At 40.8% G+C, this 19543-nt stretch overlaps 1 protein-coding gene across 2 annotated transcripts in view; it reads right to left on the reverse strand.

The window, feature by feature from the left end:
• tbc1d22a (TBC1 domain family, member 22a) overlaps positions 1 to 19543 on the reverse strand; it is a 121856-nt gene that overhangs the window by 54076 nt on the left and 48237 nt on the right. For both annotated transcript variants that reach the window (XM_055055605.1, XM_055055606.1), the window contains exon 10: positions 8629 to 8735. In XM_055055605.1, the coding sequence (XP_054911580.1) occupies positions 8629 to 8735 (107 nt within the window). The remainder of the gene's footprint in view (positions 1 to 8628; positions 8736 to 19543) is intronic.

A 19543-nucleotide genomic window follows, 5' to 3' on the forward strand; every position in this document is an offset into this window, starting at 1 on the left:
TTTTTCCTCAGATTTTCCCTAGATTTTATGTCATGCCTACCTGTCTGTTATTCTTTCTTGCATTTTCCTTTTTTGTCATGTTTTTTCATTTGCCTCCACTTTTACTCCCAATCTTGTTCTCACTTCCTCTCCTTGTCAACTCCAACAAGTCCGATCTTTGATCAGCTGAGGCAACACAAGGAAATCGACACCGGCTCGTTTATTATTCATACATTTTTCCCTCTTCTCCCGCCATCTGTCCGTCAATTCGCAAAAAGCGTAAGTGAAACTGTTTTGTGGACACGCGTCACATAAACAAGAACGCCTGTGTCTCTTTCAGAACAAGGTGTCAACAGCTTCCCGTTCTCTCCTCCTTTGTTCGTTCCCTTTTCTCATCCTCTCTTCTCTCCCAGTCAGCTGAATCAATAGCTGCTCTTCACCTCTAAGTCTATTCTATTAGAGACAACAATGGCTCCACATTGGACTGAGATTGCCTCCTTTTGTGGCACCGGATGTCTATCAGCAAGTTGGACAGAACCAACACAACAGAGCCGGAGGAGGGAAGTATACATGTTTGAGAGAGGAAAAAGTGTGATAAGTCAAGGGAAGAACGGAAAAAGAAAGAGATGACAGGTCAAGATAAAGACTAGACAATAATGTCACGGCCGACTGAAGGACAGGGCAATCATCTGTCATTCACTACGACTGTAGGTGCTGGAAAGCAGAACAAGGACACAGAGTGATAACATGAGAAGGTTTGGATATATAGACAAAGATGAAGTTAATTACACATGCAGAGATGTAGCAAACGCTAAACATTTTGATCTTAGTCAAATTTATCTTTATTTCCTCTCTGGTATCATAATGGACATGAAACAGATTCTTTCCTTGGTCACTCCTCAAAACGTAAAAGACCAGAGAACTTGCCACTCAAGTGCAGAAAGATTTCCTTTAAAACTCACCCAACAGCTGGTGGAAGCAGTTTCAGCTGCTTTCTTCAGCTAAACCAATCAATAACAATGCCAAAAAAATATATAAATACTATTTCTTCAAAAACAATAGAAATTTCAATTTCAAAAAGCTGATTTTGATGGTAATATTAGTCAGGAAAAAAATGCATCTCAGTAGTTTATTATTCGCAGATAGTATTTCTGTATAACGTAAAGCCACATTATTTATGAAAAACCTGTTGTGGGAGTTTTTCTCTTAGTGAATATTTAAAATACTCAAAAGAAAACGCAGATTGGAAATCTAAGAATACCTAGGCACTAAACTACTTGATATGCTATTGGCTGGCACTGGCAAAGCAGCCAATTCAAGAGCTGCATAGTTTTTCCTTAGCATTGATTGGCTGTGTTAGACTGTAGATATTGGCGTCATTAAGGTGTATCTGGAGTTAGAACAACTAAAATAGGAAATTATAACCATTTTCAGAGGAGTCTCAACTATTTACGGATTATCTAAATAGACGAAAACAAACTGAAATGACTTCGGCTAGTTTAAGCTTGTTTGTTTGTTTTTTTTAATTGATGTGTCTCATTGGCAGACCAACAAGATTACTCATTGGTCTGAAGTCAAATCAGTGGAAAAAAAGAATACTGCTTTGGTTGTTACTTTGTGAGTGTTACTGTGGATGCCCAGCTTATACAAAACTAAAGTTCTAACAGCAAGCACACAGGCTAAAGCATTAGTTTAGTAATTTAAGCTAGCCATGCCACCTTGGAGATTGTAATACACGTGTATTCCTCGGCTTGAAGTAATACATAAGCTTCTTTGTGCTTGAAAAAAAAGGTGAAACCATTTCTAGTTTTAAACGTTACAATGCTAATGTATCACCAGCAACTACAAAGGGTTAGCGATAGCCTAGTAATTTAAGATAGCCATACCAACTTGTTTATTGATTATTAAGTTGATTGTTATATTTGTGTATTTCTTGACTCGATGCCCTTCAACACTGCAAGGCAAAAATAAAACCATTTCCAGTTTTAAAGATGACAGTGGTACAATTTTCAACTGTTAATGTACCAGTTTTTAATAACAAAATTGTCCAAGAGGCTCAAACAAAAGCAAAAGAGCACTGGCCATTCCTCAGTCTTCAAAGAACACATTCAGTACACAGATGAACATCTTCTGTTATCCAGCTATTACAGCTGTGCTTTTCAATTATCAGGCAGTTGTACTAGCTAAGGCAGCCCTATCTAAAGTGTATGACCAAGAAAATTTGCTCAGCCTAGCAGGACAAACTAGGACTCTCTAATCATGCAAACTGTGCTTCTAATATATTGGCTATTAAAAAAAAAAAAAAAATCAGGTCACTGCTTCACTGCTGAGAAGAGACAGAAACTTGGTACCTTAACTGAATCAAAATGCATGACCTGTCATCTACATCCTTTGCATTATTAAAGCAGGAGAAGCCTGAGCAAGACATTTTAAACATAAGAGGGAACCTAATGCATTTTTTTAAGCCTCACTTGATTCTCATCACATCCTTCAAGCAGCTGTTGCCACTTCCCTCTCAGATGACCTCTAGTTTAGCAGGTGAGCAAACATGTTGCAAATTGTGAAAGATGAGGGAGGTGAAGAAGGTAAAACTGAGAGCAAAATTTTTATCAGAAGGAAATCTAAGGGGTCCAATTAACTACTTGCTCGTCAGTCAACCTACAAAGGTAAAGAAGACAAACGTGCACAAACAGAGGCAAGCATGCACATCAGACGGCTGATCGGTTGGTTCGTCTGTCAGTGTAGGTTTGTGTTTGGGAGGGGCGGATGAGTGACAGACCAAGGTGATGCTGCGGTACCCTTGGGAAAACAAGAACAAGACATGGCGTCTGGTTTGGTCGGGCTACAGTCTGCTAGATGTTGTCCCTCAGACCCCTGTTTCACTCCAGGGAAGCTCCATTTCTAGCTGCCACCAAAGGAACAGATGGTCACCTTGACAATGAGTGAGCATACTCTGAATGGCTTGCGGTCCGAAACGAAAGTGATAAATGTTGTGCTAAGCATCATGTCAGATTTGTGTATTTTGTATGTATTGAATGCATTTAGCATGACTGCAGACTGTCAATCAAATTCAGCTGAAGCAAGTATGTGAAAGACGAGAGATCGGAGTCACATCATGCATGGACTTCAGAACATTTCTGTAAAGGAAGGAAAATCTTGATCATCAATTTTAGGGAAAATCTAGAAAAACATTAAGAAAAAATAATAATTTCAATTGGGTAGAACAGTGGTGCCAATCTACTTACTGTTTTATTTCATATAAAGGAAAATATAGGACAACTTTAAATCGTGTTTCTTCAATCTGGAGGACGTTGATGTAGTACCGTCTATTTTCACAAACAGGAGAACAGAGATCAGGTGGGGAACTTGCCTGAGAATATGATTTCTTATTCAGCTATATATATATATGTCTACTTGTCTGTATCTAAAGTCTCCAGGCAACCAGCTTCACCAGAGAGCAATGTGTGGTATTACTTTCCACAACTTCTACAGGTTTTAATTTAGATGTTCACCACAGAATCAGGATATTTGATGTTTGCAGTTCCATTTAATTCACAATGTAATCTTTGGTTGCAGATGAACCCAGCCAAAATTATTCATGACCCGGGAAAACTACGGCTAAAAGTTCTCTTCAACATGTTTCTTTTAACTGGAAGTGATTTTTAACCCGTTTGAGTCAGCCTGCCGGACAACAAAGCTTATGCTAATTTCCATTGCAAAACTAGAGAACAACGGCACAATGGCTGACTTTCAAGCCTTTGCATAGTTACATAAGATATGTTTGACATGCAAGTGTAGGCTAATTATCGAGCTCCCAAAATTAAGGAAATTGGGGTGGATTCATTGGCGCATCCCTAATTTTCATGTGTTTAAAAAGTTCCAGTTAAAGTCTGTAAGTAAATTCAATTTAGCATTTGTGGCAGGGCTTGAATTTGAAAAAGCTGTAAGAGGTAACAGGATGATAAAGAGGCTAGTTGCTGTGGATGTCATTCTCAAGGTGATAGGTAAAAAAAAAAAAGAAAAGAAAAAAAAAGAACAAGTGGCTCCATGAAGCAATTGCTAATTTCTCTCTTCTCTCTACTAAACTTTTATATGTTATTCTACTTTATAGACTTGAGAGAGGGAACATAAAATGTATGCCATTCCCAAATTACAGCCTGATAGGAAAGCTTCCTTGTACTTTCAGAGCAATGGTAGCATACTGAGAAGTAGTATTCTCAAACCGCTGGGGCTGTGACAAGAAAAAAAAATATTTTAAGGTTCCACCTCCATTTGTCAGGATTACTGTTGAAATATAATAACTTTAGATCCCAAGGCGAGATTACATTTCTCAAAGTTAGGGTCCAGGACTGCAAAAAATATATTTAAGAGCCCCCGTTGTAAAGGGCACATCTGCAGAATTAGCATAAAAGACAGGTTTTGCTGGCTTTTAAAAACAGAGATCCCCTTGGGGTTAAAGTAGGAGGAAAAATGGACTTCTCAAAAGTTTTTGACTTCGTTTTCTAGTCCGATAGAGGAACAAAAGCTCAATGGCTGCATCTGAAAAGAGCACATCAAGTGGATTAGTCACTTGATGTGACTAATGTTTGTCAAATGTGATATGAGACTTTTTTTTTTCTTTCCTTTTTGCAAACATAAAAAATTTAAATCTCTGATTAACAAAAACAGATTTTAATCAACAGCACACATTTATGACAGCTCCATTGAAATTTAATGAAACAATTTACGCGGAATCGCTTTGACAAGTTAAATTAGCGAAGCTAGCCGGAGGCGCCGTCCACGCTACCAGACTAATTGGCTGAAGAAAAGCCCGGGTCAGCGTGTGGGTCAGCTTAAAGATTCATCTAAAACAGGCAAATGCATTAATCAAAGAAAACTTCATTTTTCACTGCAACATTTGAAGATGGCTTATGACAGCTCCCGGCTTCCTTAGAAGCGCTTTAACGGGTCACATGACTGGATGACATTAATAAACAATGCTTCATTTGAATGTTTGTAGTCAAAGCGCCGAGACAGTAGCGCAATACTTTACTGTAATGTTGCAACTGGTCTGTGCGCCATTTTTGTGCTGATGCACTCCCCTTCGCTTGTCCGTTTAAAGGAGAAAAGGCCTGCAGTGTCAGACAAACGTTCATCTCACTCATGAAAGCCTCTCCCGCTGTCCACTAGGCGGCATGTGTGTGTGTGTATGCGTGTGTGCATGTGTGTGTGGAAGATCCGAGAAAAACTCATCAATAACCTCACATTGAGAACCGTTTTGCATCTCTATGAAAGCCAGTACGTTTATTTATAAAGTCTCCAGTTAGTCTAATTTGTCAACATAGAAAACAGAACTGCTTGAATCTTTCAGTCTAGCATGCTCCTTAAAGGAAATGGGGTGTGTGTGTGTGTGTGTGTGTGTGTGTGTGTGTGTGTGTGTGTGTGTGTGTGTGTGTGTGTGTGTGTGTGTGTGTGTGTTGGAGGGAGAGGGGAGGAAGAGGGGGGTCGATGCTGCCAATTAAAGCGGCAGCTCATTAAAGAGGCTGCTTAAGTGAATTGACAGCCAAAACGCTCCCTTTTAGGTAAAAGAGAAGCTTAGCAGCGAGGCACTAAAGCCAGCACTAATGGATAATTTACTGTAATGAAGAAAGGAGGAAAAACCAAAAGGCTAGCAAGTTGAGCCACTCGCACAGTGTGGCTGGTGTCGAGACGTTTCAACCAGCTTTGTCCTGCAAGTACATTCATTTTAGTAATGAGAACATTTGCCTGCCTTGAAAAGCACACACTATTTTCAAGTTGGTTTTTTTGCCCGCAATGTTTTGTTACTGGGCAACCACAAATTGAACTGGATTTTATGTGACAAATAGCAGCGCATCGGAAGCAGTGGAGGGAGAGTGACATGTGGTTTACAAAGTGCGGTGTGCACTTGAATGGGAAAAAAAAAAAAAAGACAAAAACAAAACCACAAAAGTTTAATCTTTGGAAATTTTAAATCAGAATTTTTTTTGGGATTGTAATGTTTTATCAAAAATAAATCTAACCTGCTTTTCAATCATTGCTGTAAAATATGAGAATAAAATTTAAATGTTATTCGCTGTGCTCATTTAGGTAACTAAAAACAGACGGTGTGAGGAAGCACTTATGCTAAACTAATGAACTAATTATTGAAATGTGAATAAAAGTTCAAAAAAATTAAAGGTCTGGGTGGAACTGACCGAAAACTGATGTGTTTCTTGGTCCCTGCATTATTATTTGTTCACAAATATTCTGCAAAAAAACCTCTGAGGATCATACAGCACACAACAATTTACTCATTTCATTTATGGATGTCGCAACAAAAGGGGTTTGAATATAAATGCACACCACACATTTCAGATTATAATTTGTAAAAAAAAAAAAAATTTACAACCATGTATCCCCCTCTGCTTTCTATCAAGGTGCCGACCCAGCCGCCCTCGCCACCTCAGTTTACTGCAACAACATACGGTGGACATGGGAGGGGCGGCAGTCGAGGTCGGAGCAAGGATCACCAACTAATTACAGCGCTCAGGCACCAACCCTCGGTCAGATTGTTTAGAAAGCATTAGGGGGAAACACGGGGCCTCCCTGGTGCATTGCACATAATTAGTCCGGAGCCAAGGTCACACACAGACACAAGCACGGGGACGCGCCGCCGCCACACGCATGCGAAAGCACACACTGTATCCTCCTTCTCTCTTCCTTCCACTACGGCTCTCCTTTTGCTGTGTCTTGCTCTCTCAGGGGGCAACAAGGTACAGCGTCTATTAATTTCCTGAATGAATAGCCTAGCAACTGGTTAACGGTTATTTAAGGATGCTCACATTTTATGCAGAACACAAGGTCTGGACTATTAATTACCTTCAGCGCGGGGCCGGGGCGAAAATTTTTCAGTCGCGCAAATACAATACATCCATTACGGCGACATAAACAAAGAGAAACGATCAAGAAAGGCAGAGTTCTTAACCTCTGATTTATGGGAGCTCTTTTAAATTGTCGTCACTTCCCGACACCGTAAGTAAAATTCACAAAACTGAAACAAAATTAAGGAGAGGAAGCCAAAGACGTGTGAGAAATAAAGCCAGAATGGAGGGTGCTAAGTAGCAGCGGTGCAGCTGACTCCACCATTGGCTCAGTCGGGCCCCGTTTGGAATTGACAGATGGCTGGACCGTGACCGCTGAGAGCCGGGGTCGATGGCGAGGAGCTGGTGGCCAAAGAGCTTCAGGATGAAAACACGAAACCAAATCAAGTTTGCAATCAAAGGCTTTCGAGACGCTTCGGACCGCTTTCGGTGAATCGGAGCCAGGCGCGTTTTTGAAAAGCACACGGCGTGCGCAGCGTGTACACAAGAGAGATCCGTGTTGGGTTTCTACCAGTCTAGACTGCTAAGTTGCTGCACACAAGCGACTTTCACATGGACACAAAATCAAAGCGAAGACAAACTTAGCAGCTAAAGCTGCAGCTCAGATGGTCACTGCACCAGATACCAAACTGTTTGCAAGCTTCTTCTTTTCTTCTGATGAGCTTTGATACGATGCAGGGCAAGATATTCATAATACTTAAGTTTATGACATTTTGCAAGTAGCGAATGAAAACATCAGACGCTGCATTGAAAGTTTTCACAAATAATCTGAAAATGTACAAGAAAAAGTTATTCAGTCACTTTAGAATAACTAAATCCTCCTAAATAAAATCCATTGTTACCCATTAAGTTGTTTTAAAAACTTAAGCAATGTTCCAAAATTTAATGGTGACTAAAACATGGTGCCTCGAGCTGCTTCCACGCAGTACATGTACAACATTTCCACCAAGAATAACACCAACAGTAAAATATTTTTTTTATTTTTTGTTGTTTGATTGCAAATCATGCACTTTTTTGACCTTGTTTTTGTTAAATATTTTGCTGAAGTTATGTTTTTAGGATGTAAAGCACTGTGAACTCCCTTGCTGGAGAAATGCATTATACAAATAAATTTGATTGACCTAAAGCATAAAAAAAATTGTTTCATTCAAAAAAATAAATTATTTCTTATTAACATATATTAAAAAAAGAAAGCTATTTTCATTCATGTGGCTTTGGAGAACCCAAACAAATTTTGCTTTGCTGAATCAGGGGCAAAAATGTCCCTTAGGGATGGAAAAGTTGCCGATCAATGTCCCAACCTGTGAATATCTCAGAGAGCACTGTTATTAGAGGAGGAAGTAAATGCAAACTGCTGGTGGCAAAATTTTGTTGAAAAAAAAAAAAAAATCACATTGCTTCTGTGATTTGCCAAAAGCAATGTAACGGCAGAAAACCGAAACTTCATATTACTCTAGGACTAAGAAGCAGAGTGGTGGCAGAATCATGCTTTGGAGATGCTTTTCTACAGCGAAGACATGAAAAAATAACTCAATTGTTAAAAAGAAACTTCATAAAAGAAAGACAGTGCCTTTAAACGTACAACCAGAGCTGCAAAGGAATGGTTTAGAATGGCCCAGTCAAAGCCCAGCCACAAAATAATTGGAAATTTCAAGAACAAGCGGAAATTTCTAAATTTGGAAATGTGAATACATTTTAATCTGAGCTTTAAAGTCAAGTCAAACAAAAGGGATTTCGTTATATGTACACATACATGCTGCTTTCATCGCTTTATCACACACACACAAACCTGGATGCCGTCCAGCAGTTTGCTCATGCACCAGAAGCTGTCAGCCTCAATGTTCCTCAGAGCCTCTTCCTGGAGACTGGACACGTCAAAGTTTTCCACTTCCTCCTCTGGAGAAGAGAAAATGAGAGCAACAACAGAAGGTGAGGAAGGAGCTCTGCAAGGAGGAAAACAGACGAGAAAAGAGAAAAACCAGCAAAATGGGAAAGTGAAGAGAAAGACAGAAAAGGTACAAAGAAAAATGTGTTCTGCTAACAGACTCGGAGAAACTGTTAGCAGAACACTAGCTGTTAAAAGCAAAAGTTCAACCTTTTCCGGTTGCTTATGTGAACATTTACAAAATGTCAGAATAAGGTGTACATTTCCCTTTCGAGTGAGGGAATGTACTTAACATTTCATAGGGTAAACAATCGAGATGTTCCAAGTTCGTTATTCACAGCTCTTGTAATTTCCTCCCTCCCTCCCATCTGCTACTTATGATCCGACAGTTATAACTTCAATGTTTGATTTGGATCTCGGGGTCGAGTCAGGCAGAGCTGTGAGTCTAATGCAGACGCGTAGTCGGGTTTCAAACGCCGCCGCCGCCGGAACAAAAGAAAAGCGTTTGAAAGTGGCGAGGAAGCCGAGTCATCTCCGGTGGGTGACTTCAACGACGGGTGTCATCAGATGTCATTAGCGGCAGCAGTGTGTGACGGACTGCAGGGGCTCTGACAAGCCACTGACAGCCAGTGGAGAGAAGATGGGACGAGACTGATTAACAGTGATCCAGAGAGGGGTTGGAACCGGACGGGGCGTAGGAGGGGAGCAAAGTGCTTCATGTGTTATTTTTCTGTGTGTGTGTGTTGTTGTACCGTATAGGTAAAAAAATAAAATAAATTAAACACGGGGGGGTTGTTATGTACCTAGGTGAGCTTATGTATTTTCCAACAGACACTTGAGTGCAATTGGAAGACCTGGCAGCTCTGCTTGGTATCCTTTGCAACCCTTGTGGTACGCTGTCAAGGTTGTAATGAGCATGCTCAATCAGACAGACGGATGGAGGGTGGAAAAGCTGGCAGAGCGCCAAAGTTACAAACCAATATCTCCAACCTTTTAGGAGTGTGCGTGTGTGTGTGTGTGCGCGTGAACTTTTTCACATTTCAATCACTTGCTTCAATGTAATTCGGTGGGATTTTATGCGACTGACCAACACAAAGCGGCGAAAATATATGAAGTGGAAGGAAAATGATCTACGGTATTTGATTTGAAAAAGACTGAACACCACAAGCCCTTTGGCCTCCACTCGAAACATGAACCACAACCTGTCTCATAAACAGCATTAAACATTAGAAATGTGATGTGATTCATGCAGAAATGGGTACAAGATGACAAAATATGCACAGAGAGGCCAGTTTCTGCTTCTCCTCATTTCCCTTTTCATTCCATCAAAGTGGTAAGGATCAGAAAAACAGAAAACAATAAATAAATAATCTAATTTTGCTCACCTATCACGCTGATCTTTAATACAGCATACGGATGTGGTCAGAGGCTGCATTGTGATTAGATGTCAGTATTGTTCACAGAAATTGAAGGAAATAAACGCTAGAGATGTGATTCGTCAGCAGGAGACAATGTTTTTTGAAGGCACCGCTGCTTTTTGCTTCTTCTTTCTGAGGGAGGTTCAATCTCAAAACAACCTGACTTTCAAAATGAGATCTAAAAAGTAAAAGGTGCGAATGAAAACTAAGCCAGAATAAAAAGTCAAAGACAATCAATGAGCTCTGAACCTGGAGCTGAAGCAGCTGTACGAAAAGCACAGAAACAAAAAGCCTCCATCTGACCAATCTGGGCTCAATCCTCAATTTAAAAGCCCGTCTTTAGTGATCCAAAAGACAATGATGCTACATTAATATGGGACTCTCTGTGTTACGCAGCAACACCCTGATCTCCATTGACGGCATTAAATCTGCAGTTGAAAAGATTAATTGCGAACAGACTGACTGGCAATTTGAGTGGTGTCATTGCTGATTAACAGGGTGGTGAGAGAGAGTCTCTGCTCCGGCGTTTTGGGAGACCCTGAGAGTCCCCGAGTCTCAAATCAGTCTTTGTCGCGCCTCCGGCCTCGCTGTCGGGCAGGTTCCCAAACCCCGGCCTTGACTCGGGAGCAGATTAGAAGGGACGGCTTCCAAGTGTTCGGTGGTTGCTCTGGAATTAGGCGCAGCTCATCACAATAACAAGGACACACAAGAGGAAGGACTTCAGAGGAAGAGAGGTGGTGGAACGAGAGCGGCTGCGCTCCGGATGGCCTGGGTTGGATCACAGGGCAACACTGCCCCCTGTGACTGTGGAGGGAAGTGAAACCCGGCGGCAGCATGCAGATGAAAATGGATCATTGCTTCAAAGCTGGGGTGTTGAGTCATTTTCAATGCTTGATAGCTCTCTTTGAACACTACTTTATGGTGAAACCATGGGTAATTTTCACACTAGCAGAAGGCTGTTATCATGAATAAAAAAAACACTAGAAGGAAATGAAGAACGCAACATTTAGTGAACTTTGACACTCTGCAACACGAGGGTTCCTACAGTTTTCATGAAGAAAATACAGACTTCTCTAAATTGAATCTGGAATGTGTGAAAACAACAACAACAGAAGGAAAGTGGACTGAGACAAGAAAGGCAATTTTGTAAAAAATAGGACAGTACGTAGGTGCGAAACAAGGAAGAAATGGGAGGAGTAACAGGAAAAGAAAGGACACAAGAAAAAATGCTAGAAAGAATTCGAGGAGTGCACAAAGGAGGAAGTAAAAAAGTAAAAAACAGAAGGAACAACACAAGGATGGAAAGACAGGAAAAGAAAGAACCCGTAAAGAAATAAGGAATGACAACAACGGAAGATTAGAAGTGAATATAGAAGAAAGGACAAAAAGATAAAAGTAAAGGAAGAAAAGAGTACAATAGTACAGTACACTGAGATGCTGGGAGAAGGAATGAAGTCTTGAATTTTATCATGTTCTCTTTGTCATGCTTAACCAGACCTGCAAAATAGTGAAATCTCATTCCACCCAATTATAGACAACATAGGAAACCCAGATAACAACCAACTGCTGACCTTCCATCAAAAGAAGAAACTAATTAATTTCCAGGGACCCTGGCCCCAGCAGAAACTCCAACAAGACATTCTCTTGGTGATTATTTCTGGTGGTCTGCCCTTGCAGTAAAAGAACCAGCTGATAATACATGTCTGGGATGCCATCTCTCAGGGAATGCTTAAGAAATGAGCTGGGAGGGATTTAAAAAATATACATATTTTTCTTTTTTTGGCAGTTCAAGCCCGAATGAGCTTCACGTCACGAGGACGGGAGTTTCGGCAGCTTGAGTTGCGTGCGAGATGTGGCTCCTAATGCACTGCCGACCCTCCGAGGCAGACCGCGACGTCTTGAGAGAGCAGAGGGGGTAGAGGGGGAAAGAACTTGTTTGGCACAGGACGCAGACTTCTGAGTCGAGCCAAGAAGCAGTCGCTGCTCACGATGAAAACTGGGGAGTGAAACGCTTTCGTTTGTTTGGAAAAGCCTTGAAGTGAAACGGTCGTTATGGAAATGTGGTTACTGGAAGATGCCACTCTTTGGGATTTGGGCTTCCTTTTCTTTTACTTCCCTTCCACCTTCCCCATTGCACGGTCCATAAACTTTGACTCTCATCCAGCTTCGCTTGTCAGAGTTCCAATTGTTTTAAACTTTAATTATTGCTCTGGCTGTAAAAAAGGCATGGGTTGGTTACTAAGTATTTAAAAAGTTAGTTTTTAAACCGCAAAGAAAATAAACAGTATACCCTTCCTATGGTTTAAAGTCCATTTAATGAGATGCCAGCTAAAATGCTTTATTTTTTATTTATTTTTTTTTTTTTAGAAGATCTCAGACATGAATTTGCATTGGCTTGAAAAAGAAAACTCAGTACAGTGCTCAGATTATTTAAAACTGTGGTTATGTGTTAATTTACCTATAAAGCAGGTAACAGAGATATGATAATTCAGGATGGCTTTTAATGCCAGACATTAACAATCATTGTAGGGAAGGTCCACTTCTGGGATCTTCAAATTAGAGACGTCCCTGATTCACCACAGCTGAGGAAAAAGACTAATTCACCTCCTCAGTATGCACTCAAGTTCCCTGGAGTCCAGGTACTGACTACATTATTTGATCTTGGTGTGTTGAAGCAGAGACGCATCTGAAGATTGCAGGAAACCAGAACTTGAGGCCTGGATATAAACTTAGACCTAACTAAGCAAGAAGCGCGTGATTACCAGGCCTGAACTGGACCCAAGTAAGAGCTGACCATCACTCACTAAGGTCAGGTTATTTTAGAATTAATGACACAGTCTGATCAAACAAATGTACCAAAGTAACTAAAATAAATAACTGCTTTGAACTGAAATTATCATACTGTCAGTCTGACAGTATGAAGGTTTTGGAAAAGCTGTGTTTTTGGGTTTTTTTTTTCTTAATGCCATTTTCTGACTTTATTTTCTTTCTCTCAACTAAATAAGTGCACTGATGGCCTGAATTTTTCAAAAGTTAACTTTTGCAACTGCAAAATCGTCTGTATTTAAAAACTTTTGAACTACTTGATGTTGATAATTGTAAAAGTTCAACTTATGTCTTCAAACATTGGTGTGCAATCCTTCAAATCATCATTATTTCTCTCATTTTTCCCTACAAAATCCCCCTCCCCAACTCTCCATTCTTGTTCTCTCCACCTTTCGGCCGTTTGACATCTCCTCTGTTGCCAGTCTGCCCTGCCAAGCTGTTCACCGCATTCTCTTCCTCACCTCTCTTCCTACTGGCCAGCTTCCTGCCAGGCCCCAGGGCTCATTTCCTGTTTGTCCTGGCGCAGGGGGCAACTTGTCCAAAGGGACCAACTGCTTGGTCGCAGCCAGCTGTGAGTACTTGGCACAGCTTGGCTTGCAGAGTTGGGTTGCACCTCCTGAGACCCACAGACAGACACACATGCGTGGATACACGCGGTACACACACCCGTGCCAAGCGCTGCCATCTGCCCTTTTACAACTACAGGGGCCACAAGGTAACGTGATGTAAGATGATGAACGAGCTAGTTTGGTCTGATGTAATCATAACGTGCGCGTGGCGAGCGTGTGACAGCTCGACAGCACACAAAGTCAACAACCGGCGATAAAAATAAATAAATAAAAGAAGCACCCCGGGTCTGACAACCGTATGTTGGTTCGGATTAATCGGGAGCAAACCTGAGCTGCCAACTTCCGAGGTGAGATGGTAGCCGATCAGCTCTAATGCGCAATAATGCAGTCATCAGTTTGAATTATGGCACCGGTTCTGGTTAAATCTAATGATTGTAATGGCTTACAGTTCAGGTGCTAAATCCAAACATGACACAATCTGGCAAAATGACACCCAACTGACACAGCCGAGGGCACGGCACTTTAAAAGAAAAAAAAATTTGAAAAATGAAGACAACACGCGTTAGCTCCCGGGAAAATCTGTGATACTTCAAATGTCTGTGAGTTCAGGCGGCGGCGACAAAATGTGATTTCCTCTCGCTGGCACAATTAGCCTGATAACACCGTTACCTCGTTAATGAGAAGTGAACATTTTCCAGAGAGGTGGCACTTATACTGTTGGATAATTAAGAAGAGAGTCAACATGGCAAAGCTGATGACACAGACTCAACGAGGGAGCACACGCGTACACACGTTCAGAAAATCACAAGAGATGAGAACCAATTTATAGTAGTGTGTGACACAAGGTGCAAAGGCATGAAAATAGACACCTGGAGGTGAGAGAAAACATAATTGTTTTCTTTCCCCTGCCCTAGTAGATTATTTGAAAGAGCAATCTTCATTCGTGATTGAAACTCATGTTCTGTCAATGCTGGTGGCAATCATGTTGTACGTTACGAGGCGATAGGCATCTTCTGTCGATCTTTAAGGGAGGCCTAAAAGGCTAAAAGTAGCAATGAGGGTTGACCTCAACCTGCCACATACACCTCTTAGATACGAAGCACAAAGGAAGCTCCCGAACTGCGGATTTATGACGTCTTAAAGTCCATTAAGAGACGAAAAAGAATCAAATTGCTGAAGACGTTCAACACCAATCAAGTGTTAGTTTCCCTTCAAACATGAAGTTCATATATTTGGAGTTTGATGTGAATAAAGGCAGTTGTAACCATTTTTAGAGGCCATTTAATGTCTGAGTATTTCTGGTGTGTGCAAGTGAATACCTCTGTAATAGAGGTTACTTTAAATGAATGGTCATTGATGATAGGTCAAATTCTTGTATTTCATAGGAACTATTTGTGTTTGTGGGTCTACTGTTGCTGTGATGGTTTATTACTACTAAAAAAAGTAGTAATAAATAGTTCTGATCGTGTTATCACAGTAATACTGCAAAATACTCGAATAAAACCAAGATCCATATCGTCCACCGCGAGTACGAACCGACTGGACAGGTGAGAGCTGACACAAATGGTACAGGCAGCGCTCTGGATCAGCCCTGCTGAGTTCAGCCTCGCCGTCAATTATTAAAGGTCTAATGTGAACTGGACATAGTGGTCTCAGTTGAGGAAGTATGAACAGTCAGAAGTAGTTTGGAGAGAAGATTATCTCTGCGTAGGTAATGTGAGCCGCAGGGAAAGTGGAATGGAGTCCAAAAGAACAGCTGCCTCCCACACCTCAGTGGTCCTCCGTAGAATGCACCAGAGTGAGCTTGAAAAGACAAAAGGGATGTTTAACGTGACATAATCGCCCAGCGCACCACAGTGGTTGTGGAAAACTCAGGCCCCTAACCTGCCATCTGAAGGCAGCCTACTTCATTCATACTGCAAGTACACACACACACACACACACACACACACACAAAAAGAAAAAGAAAAATCAAATGTCTTTATTTGATAGAGCTTTGAAAAAGACTTGTCCCCTTAAGAGCCATGCTTTCAGCATTAAATGAAAACGTCGACCTTCAGCCTCAGCAATGATAAGAAGCACTTCAGGCCGCAAAGAGAAAAAAAAATAAAATAAATAATAATGCCAGCAATGTTCCAATCCGCCCTACTATCTACTCTATAAGCAGTGTGTCCATACATCATCCCCTGTGTCCCGAAGCTGTTTGTTAGATAACGTAACTCCTTGACATCGAATGGAATGCGGCTATTAATACCGTATCAGCCCGTGAGCAGACACAAGACGAACCCACGAGGCTCGAATTAAGACGAGAAAGCTCAACATCCCTAATTTCCAGCGAGTCTGCGCCTCGGCATTTCGTCCTTAGACGTCGTACAAAGTGTCCCATCAAGAGCTAATTTGTAAAACACAGACGACTATGAAAGAGCGAGTCGACGCAAGCACAGCGTGTGACATAATCTACTTTTGTGCAACCGTGGCAATGGCAGAGTCTCACGAACTGCTGGGGCGTTTTTTTCTGTTTTTGTTTTTTGTTTTTTTTAAGACAAGCGTTTAAGACAGCAGCTAAATTCCAGCGCAGTGGCATGGGAAGAAGAGAGAGAGAGAGCGATCGATATTACAAATCATAGCTGGAGCAACAGATTTGTTCCTGGTGGGTCTTGTAATTGATAACCACTGAAAGAGCTCGCAAACATGACAGCAATCCTAAAGCTATTTCTCACAAAGAGGGAGGGGGGTAAAATTCAAGTTTGCTGAAACGCTTAAGTCACTGGCTTTTCTAAATGGAGGAATAAGGGGCTCTCGCTTGTCATTTATAACATGGATATTTAGGCTGCTGGGCGTTCGTATATGAAATTGTAATTAATCTGGCAGACAGTGCTGAAAAGGAAAGAAAAAACTCCAGGATAAAGCATTCCTGAAGTCCGGAGGCGACGAGATTGTAATTTGACCCCCTTTGCTAAGAAACCTCAAATTTTGCACCAATTTTTTGCTGATTATGGACATTTCTGGAAGAGTCCTGGAAGAAACCGACAAAACTGTTCTGTTTTTCTTGATCGGTTGTTGAGATCATAATGCTGGTGCAAATCCGGTGCAAAACATAAGTCCTTAAGAGTCCAAGAATCAACAACTTCAAGGTTCAGAGCAGGCGAGCATTCAAATAATAATTTTTTTACCCCCCTTTTGGTGTTTCTGTGCCGCTTTTCTTTTCTTAGAAATCCTCTGTGAACTGCAGGAACGCTGGCCGAACTCCAGATGCACTCAGTCAAGAAGTGAGCCACCCACTGTTCTGATTGGGTGATCAGGTGCTTCAATCGGCAACTGGAATTTAATTAAAGCTTTAAAAAAAAACATCTATTAAACCAACAATCTGACAAGTGCTCATTTATTTGAGTTTTAATTTTAGTTCATGGACATAATTCCATCATCACAATGACGAGCAAACATGCGCAGATGAAATTTCCTGCGTTTTCAAGGTGGAAAAGAAAATAAATAAAAGTTGAAAACGTACAAAATTCTTTCTGATTTAGAAGGTGAGCAAGTCCTAAGATGCAAGTGGAAGATCAGCACATTAAACTGTTAGTGTACATAATCGCCGAGCTTAGTTAAGGAGATAAAGCATTAGGGGATTGGTAATAAGGAGGCATTATTAGCGCCGCCAGACACATTAACACACAGGTGGCAGACGTGAAGAGAGAAGACGCACCGCTGTTTGTTTTTGGGAACGTCTGCGTTGCTGCACATTAAAACGTAATTATGTTTTCCTGACGCAATCAAAAAAAAAAAAAACAGAAAAAAAAAAAAAAAACGCCATGCGCACCGACCGGGAGGCGGCGAGGTGAGACGAGCGTTTCAATTGCCACCAATTGCATCAGGTCAAGCGCAACGTGTTTCGCAGGTGACAGAATGATAAAAACTTTTTTTTCCCCTGCGACGATCATGCGCCCGACGCGACAAAAACAACCCAAAAAATAATAATTAAAACATGAAGGAATCTGAGGCCTCTCACTGAAGAGAGCTTCAATTTATGGCTTTTTATAGTCAAGTAATTAAGTTAATCTAAAAATATTCAATAACCTCTGCGATTATTCATAGAGGATAAATCATTTTTTGACAGAACTATTTCTCGGGATCATTTAGGGGCTTCATTGCTTTTTATCTTGAGCGATGAGAGAATCTTTGGAAATACTAAGATATTAAGATTAGGCCAGATGCAGATGAAAGCACAGCCATTGATTTTAAGCCATAGTTGAGCATTGACAACCATGTGTCATTGCACAGAAGCCACCTCACTGTCACGTTTTTTAAACAAAAACAAATAAAGAATCTCTTCGATACTAAACCTGTATAATCTGATAAGGAATTTAACATTTTCTTCATTTTGATTTGTTTTACCCAATTCTCCAAAAGGCTCAAAGAAATCCATTTCTCTGTGTGGCTTTCACCTCAAGGTGAAAATTGTCTTTGGCATTGTGCCGTCCCTTTCATCACGCAACAATCCAGCCTTTCAAAAGCCACTGGTAAAAATCCACCATCGTCTTGGACTCAGCGTTCAAAGTGTGCAAAAAAAGTAGCAGCTTACATTTCAAAAATTACGGTAATTACTTGAGGATTCAAACATTTGTTTGTGATACATTTCCAACAACACGGGTCGATAAAAAGCTTTTACAAAAAGAGTAGCGACAAACTATTGTCATAATTTTGTGCTCCGGAACTTGATGCAAACATTACTGCGTCCAAATTAACATTCTATGGTAACACTGTCTTGGAAGAGGTGTGCATAAGACTGATATTATAGTGCCATAAATATGATACAACACCTTTTATGAACATGAGGGAGTCTTCATGAATGTTTACGACTATTATGATAATGACACTTTTACTGCAAAGTTGTAGAGAAGATTCCATTGAAATTTTATTAAAATCACCAACTTTGCATAATTCAGTCAATAATGACACTTTTAATGCAACTTTTAGAACAACTTTGCATTAAAAGTGTCATTATTTACCAAGTGACACAGCAGTCATAACGCCTTCATGTTCATTACAGGAGTTATGTTATGTTTATGACAGTGTCATGTTAGTCTTATGCACACCCCTTCAAATAACGTATTTGAAAATAACCCATTCTGCCCAGCATCAATCATTGATGATCGTCATCATTCCTAGTACAATGGTCCGAGTTATTTTTTGTCAAAAGTAATTTTGGCAAAAACTGTCACAAACAAAAGGCACCAACATTCAAAATTCATCATGAGGCAAAGTTATGTTATATTCAGCTATTTCTTCAAGCCAATTGGAGCTAAATAAGTAACAACATAGCATTTCAGTTCACTCTATTGTCATTCATTTATGACAATCATATTATGGGGGAGAAAAAAAGGTTCAAAAAGAATCAACTCATCCATGAAATGTAATGTCCAAGACAGTCGCAGAGCGGAGAACTAGTTCTCCGAGGGAGATGAGAACAACCTTCTTTGAACTAAACAAATAGAAATGAAATATTTCTATCGTGTCTTATAATGACTTCAACCACTGTTCGAATTTACAGGTAAGGCGCTGGCGCGTTTCCTCTTTCAGGTGACGGAGGCAGAGAGCAAAGTGGCAGCCATCAAAATGTCACAGAACATATTTCGAGGGAGTGAAAAGTTTATCCAGTGAAAAGCTGGAGGGAGATAGACACGGAGGGTCGCAACCACAGCGTTGATTTAATTTCTGCCAGTCGAATGCTGTTACTTACCCCAGAAACATGGTGATTGTGTTTGAAGCTGAACAGAGGAGTGGGGCATTTCTCAAGCCAATAGAGGAGACAAAGAGAGACGGTCAGAGAAAATTGAAGAACAAATCTCTTGCTGTCTTTGGGAAAATAATGCCCACACCACGTCGATAATCTAGCTCAATGATTAAAGTAGTAGTAGAATTAGGGAAAGGAAAAGCGGATGGGGAGCAAAGCAGAAAGGATGGTGTTCCTGCTGGATGTCAGCAGCTGAGCGCGGGTAATCGCAAAGC

The sequence above is a fragment of the Poeciliopsis prolifica genome, unplaced genomic scaffold, assembly GCF_027474105.1.
Source record: "Poeciliopsis prolifica strain line A6 unplaced genomic scaffold, Auburn_PproV2 SCAFFOLD042, whole genome shotgun sequence".
NCBI lineage: Eukaryota > Metazoa > Chordata > Actinopteri > Cyprinodontiformes > Poeciliidae > Poeciliopsis > Poeciliopsis prolifica.